Source organism: Microtus ochrogaster, chromosome 18, assembly GCF_000317375.1.
Source record: "Microtus ochrogaster isolate Prairie Vole_2 chromosome 18, MicOch1.0, whole genome shotgun sequence".
In the NCBI taxonomy this organism is placed as follows: domain Eukaryota; kingdom Metazoa; phylum Chordata; class Mammalia; order Rodentia; family Cricetidae; genus Microtus; species Microtus ochrogaster.
The window spans coordinates 13,539,071-13,545,478 of record NC_022020.1 but is presented as its reverse complement, the minus strand read 5'-3'; the positions used below and the strand labels follow the sequence as shown (position 1 = coordinate 13,545,478).

The 6,408-nt window shown below is 36.0% G+C and overlaps 1 protein-coding gene across 5 annotated transcripts in view; it reads left to right on the top strand.

The window, feature by feature from the left end:
* Positions 1-6,408, top strand: part of Nol4 (nucleolar protein 4) — a 363,650-nt gene that overhangs the window by 100,223 nt on the left and 257,019 nt on the right. For 4 of the 5 annotated variants that reach the window (XM_026783520.1, XM_026783518.1, XM_026783519.1 and 1 more), the window contains exon 2: positions 3,030-3,179. In XM_026783520.1, coding sequence (XP_026639321.1) covers positions 3,030-3,179 — 150 coding nt within the window. Of the gene's footprint in view, positions 1-3,029; positions 3,180-4,102; positions 4,138-6,408 lie in introns of those variants that run through there. The other variant, XM_013349392.2, reaches the window with a different exon arrangement.

The window sequence follows — 6,408 nt, the reverse complement described above, 5'->3', positions numbered from 1 at the left end:
ATCATAGTGGTATATTTTTACATGATGTTATCAAATATCTCAAAACAAATTGATATTAAATTACATCATTCCCCCTTTTTTCTCCTTCCCCCAAATTCTCCATTGTACCCACCCTTATTTTCTTTGAAATTCATGGCTTCTTTTTTTAAAAAAATTGCTAACTGTATGTATACACTCTGTATTATGTTACTTATTGATTATATATATTATTAGAGCTGATCATTGACTATTGGATAATCATCTGATGTGCTTTTCCCTAGGGAAGACTATTCACAGTGTTTTCAAGCAACAATGGAAAGATAATTACACCAGGTTATTTTTCAGGAACACTATGTACATGTGTTTATATACATATATGTATGTGTGCGAGCGTGTGTATGCATGTGCATGTGGGTGTAGATCGGTTTTGCAAATAGAAATTGATTTTATGCTGCAGTCACATAGATCAACTTTTTCATGGAATATTAATCTTTTATTAATGTCTCAAGCCTCCCATTGAATATGATTTAGTGTCCATTTCAACTCTTTATTTTTGGTTGGACATTGCTCTGCTGAAACATAAAAACCTCCCTATATGTCAAGTTATATTTCTTCTAAGGAGTTTCCTGAACAGGAGATAACATGGTGGTCCTTGGCACCCCTACAGGACCTTAATTATATTGTAATATGATTATTAAAATGGCAGCTGCTGCCAACATAAGTTGAAGGTTTATAGCTTAACAGATTGGGTCACATGCTTTACATACCTGATTTCCCTTAGTGCTCACAATGCTCCTGTAAACAGCTTCTATTGTCCCCATTTTACAGCTGTGAAAACTTGAATTCAGACACGCAGAAGCACTTTGCTCAATATGTAGTTTTATTTGGGAGATCCATTTTTCACACACTAGGTATTCCTTAAAGCAGTGATTCTCAACCCCCTTATTGCTGTCACCCTTTAATACCGATTTTTATGGTGTGCTGACCCCAACCATAAAATTATTTTTATTTTCTTGCTCTCCCTTTCTGTCCTTTCCCAACTCACCCTTCCAAGTTCCTCATGTTCTTCTTTCCCCTCCTCTTGTCTCCTTCCCACTCCCGTACACCCTCCCCATCTCTCCCGATTTACTCGGGAGATTGTGTCTATTTCCCCCTCCTAAGGGGATCCATGTATGTCTCTCTTCGGGTCCTCCTTGTTTCCTGGCTTCTCTGGGGTTGTGGACTGTAGGCAGGTATCCTTTGCTTTATGTCTAATATCCACTAATGACTGAGTACATACTATGTTTGTGTTTCTGGGTCTGGGTTACCTCACTGAAGACTTTTTTTAAATTTATTTCCCAGTTCCATCCATTTGTCTGCAAATTTCAAGATGTTATTATTTTTTAGTGCTGAGTAGAGATATCTTGATAGAGGGAGCCATTATGGGGTTAGCAAGAAACCAGGCACTAGGGAAACTCCCAGGAAACCACGAGGATGACCCTAGTTAAGAATCTAAATAATACTGAGAGAGGGTACCTAAACTGCCCTTCCCCTGTAATCAGATTGATTACTACCTTAATTGTCATCATAGGACCTTCATCCAGTAACTGATGGGAGCAGATGCAGAGATTCACAGCTAAGCACAGGGTTGCACTCCTGGAGTCCAGTTGTAGAGAGGGAGGAGTGATAATATGATGGAAAAACCCACAGAAATAGCTGACCTAAGCTAGTTCACTGACTCTGAACTCAAGGCTGGGGAACCTGCATAGGACTGAACTAGATTCTCTGAATGAATGTGGGTGGCAGTTGTGTGGCTTGGGCAGTTTCTGGAGCTACTGGCAATGGAACCAGTATTTATCCCTACTGCATGAACTGACTTTTTGAAGCCCATTCCCTATGGAGGGATACCTAGATACAGGCCTTGGTCCTTCCTCAATGATGTGACAGACTTTGTTGACTCCCCATGGGAGGTCTCACCCTCTCTGAGGAGTGAATAAGGGTGGGTGGGAGGAAAGTTGGCGTAGCAGAAGGAAGGGGGAAGTGAGCTGGTATTGATATGTAAAATAAATAAAGATTGTTTTAAAAGAATAAAATAAAAAACTATTTTTGTTGCTACTTTATTACTGTAATTTTGCTACTGTCATGAATTTTAATGTAAATTACATGTAATGTAAAAACCTGATATGCAGGTTATCTGATATACAGTCTCTGTGAAAGGGTCATTGATCCCCGAAGGGCCCCTGATCAGCAGGTTGAGAACCACTGCCTTAGAGAGTGGCATTCTAACTCCTACTGCATCTGCCACTCAGTCTCCATTGGAGAGAGATGCCTGTTGTTAAGTTATAATGTTTGGAGGTAGAAGGTCTACATTTGATCCTTATCTCCTATTTACTAAATACAAAAGTCATGACCCAACAACTCAAATATAATTTGCATGGATTGAGCAGACACTGGAGTGGTATTAGTACAGTAATAATTACCAGGCCCTAAAATATAATTTATAATTTAAAAAATTATGCTGATGGCTAAGAACTCAAATGATGGAAGAGATGGGTAAATATGATTTACTTCATATTAACCATGGATTTTTTTGTTTTTTGTTTTTTTATTATTATTTTTTTTGTTTGTTTGTTTTTTCAAGACAGGGTTTCTCTGTGGCTTTGGTGTCTGGCCTGGAACTAGCTCTTGTAGACCAGGCTGCCCTCTACTCCCAGAGATCCGCCTGCCTCTGCCTCCCGAGTGCTGGAATTAAAGGCGTGCGCCACCACTGCCCGGCAACCGTGGTTTTATGAACATTTTATAATTTAGTATGGGTAGGTTACAGATTTGTGGTACTGTTGTGTGTAGTGGTATCTGAGGCAGCGGGACTGGGAGATTGAGGCCAGCCTGGACTACATAGAAAAATCTTGTTTTGAAAAAAGAAAGATCGCCATCAAATTATCCAAGTTTTCTTGGAGATGATTTGGTTAATTTTATCAAAATATTTTGGTTTAATCAACTTCATCTGATAAATGCAACTAATTTCATCCATCTAATGTGCTTTTTTGTTGTTGCTCTTGTTTCATTTCCAGGATGGCGTTGGGGTGGATGAGAAGCTATCCTTAAGGCGCGTGGCTGTGGTGGAAGATTTCTTTGACATCATCTATTCCATGCACGTGGAAACAGGGCCGAATGGAGAACAAATTCGGAAACATGCTGGGCAGAAGAGAACTTACAAAGCAGTAAGTGGGAGACAAGAGAGAGAAAGCATGTATTCTGAGTTCTGTTGCTATGTTTGATGTTAACGCAAGTGTAATAGTAGTGTCTGGTACTGAACACAGATTAGATCATGTCACAGTGCAACTCAGTACTTAAGCCATAATTTACTCTTTTCTGTTTTAGTCGTAGGCTCGCAAGTCTACTGCTTAAGTTTAAACCTGTTTCTATAATTCTTTTACTATTTTCTTTAAATATATATAACGTATAATATTCCCAGTCAAACACCTATAAACAGGAAGACACATTTGAAATGTATATTCAATGTGTCATGATATTTGAATTATGTACTGTGAGATAATAACATCTGTATAATCATTCAAATTTCTTCCATTTTAAGTCATATGAATGTATTTACATATTTCCTGTTACATCTTATAACAACATAGAAAGAAAATTATACATTATTTTTATGTTATTTTATATGCCTTAATTTTCCTGAACAAAATATTAAAGTATGTTATTTTCATAGTACCAATTCTTTTGAGCAATTGAAAATTGAAATCTACTATTTTATTGTAAATTATGTGAAAAGCAAATTTAATTAACTCTTATTGTGGAATATACATTTTCAAAATGGAGTTATATTTCAGTTTTTGAAGTTACTAATTATACCTAAGCCTGATATACACATTTTAATCTACATTTTATTTAAAATTTTATAAAACCATATTACTATAGATATTTTACCCTTTCTAGCAAAATTGAAGGGTAAATTACTTTTTGCCAATATGAGCAAAGTGTACATTATAAGAGCTTTCTCAGCAACGGGGATAATGTTCTTTTTATGAATTCTTACTGAACTTCGCTTTTGGCTACCTTGATATGAACTGTTTTCAGCTACTTGATACACAATATCAGTCTGGATCCATTTTTTTTTCAGATACAGAAAAATGTGTGAAATGCTCAAAGTTTCAAATACAGGTACATACGTTTGAAAATTAGCTCTGAGCATAAGAAATAGCTTCTTTTCATAACTATTTTTTGCTATACCGCCAGGGTCATATTGAATCCTTGTAGCTGCATAATAACCCTTAATACAATGTTGTTATTTATCCCTCCTTCTATACGGTTTTGTTTCTTGGCTGTTCCTAAATTGCATGGTTTGTGGGCAGGTACTAGTGTAAGTTTCCTTACGTAATTCTGCCACATAAACTTCTTTTTGATTTATGCACCCAAAGAGGCTTTCTTATCATGACTAACGAAAGTGACCTAGCATCTTGGGATGTTTGTATGTAGACTAATATCACTGAACATACTCATTCCTCCTGTCTCCTAAACCAGAGTTATTCCTCTGAATAGTACTAGAAAAATTATATATTGATCTACTAATATCACTAACTGTGGACTTTTAGGGGAATGCATTCTCATGAACTAGCTATGTGCACTTGACAGGACTGTGTGTGACAGGAATACATAATTCTATCATATTAAATGAAAATCAAAGACAAAATAAAATGAAAATATGGGGAGTGGCCTTTATTGTTGGGGGGGTGGTACCAAAAGAAACTTGATATTATTTAACCTTTAAAATGAATTAATCAAATACTGTAAATTTAAGCAGAAGCATGAGCCAACAACACCAGATCCAAACTGTCACCTCATGTTTCCTTAGGTGACTGTGGATAATCTAGTTTACAGCCATTACTCACTGCTAAACATTTGCAGTGAATTTGTTACTATGTTTCCAACACATGAAATTCTGTTTTCCACATTTCATGAAACCCCTTTCTGCATTTTGAGGTTGGGGAAACAGTTTCAAAAGCTTAAGCAGCACCTGAAACTCGTAATTTTTCCTGGGAATGTCTTATTAGAAGAGGTACTCCTTCCTCAAGTTAATTCTTATTTCCATGTTAAAGCTTTTCTCCTTGTCCTAATATTAGGAAAGTTCCTTGTAACTTAAGCTCTTCCCAGGTCTAGCTCTCAAATGAAATTTAATTAGGAAACATTTCCATTTTATACAGCTGTAACTCAATATGAGGAAAACTCTGCAGTATCAGTGAAACTGTGCACATGACTATATGATGAGTGGGATGTAATGCTAAACGCTAATGCAAATGTGCAATTAATGGAGCCTAATACTAAAGCACAGCTAAAATGGAATGGCTGTGTTGTTGGAGTCAAAAGCTGTGGTGCCAGAACTTAGTTCTCAATGGTACCAATCGGCTTCATTAGATAGGATCCTTTTGCAGTGATAACAGTTCCAACTAGACTTCAGCTTTTCTCGTACTCCTAACAAATAGAGCATGCCTGGTTATGTTTATTACCGTTCTCTCCCCTTTCTACATGGCCAAGAAACTATACTTGTACAACTAATCATAAAAGCATACCATGTCTTAACAGTATTATCAATAGATTTAGTGTTCATTTTATTTACTTTGCCTTTTTGCAAATATTCTGCTTCCACTCTGCAGGAAATGGTGGTCTTTTAATATCGAATTAACTATTGAATGCTATTTGGTTTTCTATCTGCAGTATATCATTCCTTGAAATATCTAGGCATTATATCAATTACAGTTTATTTTGATCTAATTTGGCCACAGAAAAATTTGTAAGGTATATAGTATAACTCATGAGCTTTGAAAATCCACAAAAATGACACATTTTTGGAATATATAAAGTCTTTCCTAATTATTTAGGAGTTATTATTTTATAGGTTGTTCTTATATTCAAATAAAATTATTATTAACGGTTACTATAGCATTGGCTGTGTTTCCTGTAATGTATTTGGCTATATTTAACTTATAAATTATCTACTTTAACATAATAGACCATTTAATTAGCACTGTGCTTGAGGTTGAAATATATCTTTGTATGAAAACTTGAATGTCGAAATAAATTTTAGTGATATGTACTGTCTCTTCAGAATTAATGATACAATAATAGTTTACATTTATTATTTAGAATATTGTCCTGTGCTTCAGTCCTTAGCAATAATTAACTTTGGCCTAAATGATTCCTTAGTGAGCACACTGCTGTTCTCTAGGTGCCTCTTGTCACTCCTCCCCCTTCATAACAGGCTATTCTTTCAGAAACAGGCTTTAAGTTAGAGACTACTAGAAAGACAATGTCATCAGTGTGAGAAATTCTCCATGTGTATGTTTTCACGCACATACATAAATTATGTATGAAATAATTAATGTACAGCCACTACTCTTTCCCTCCCTCCCTCCCTCCCTCCCTCCCTCCCTCCCT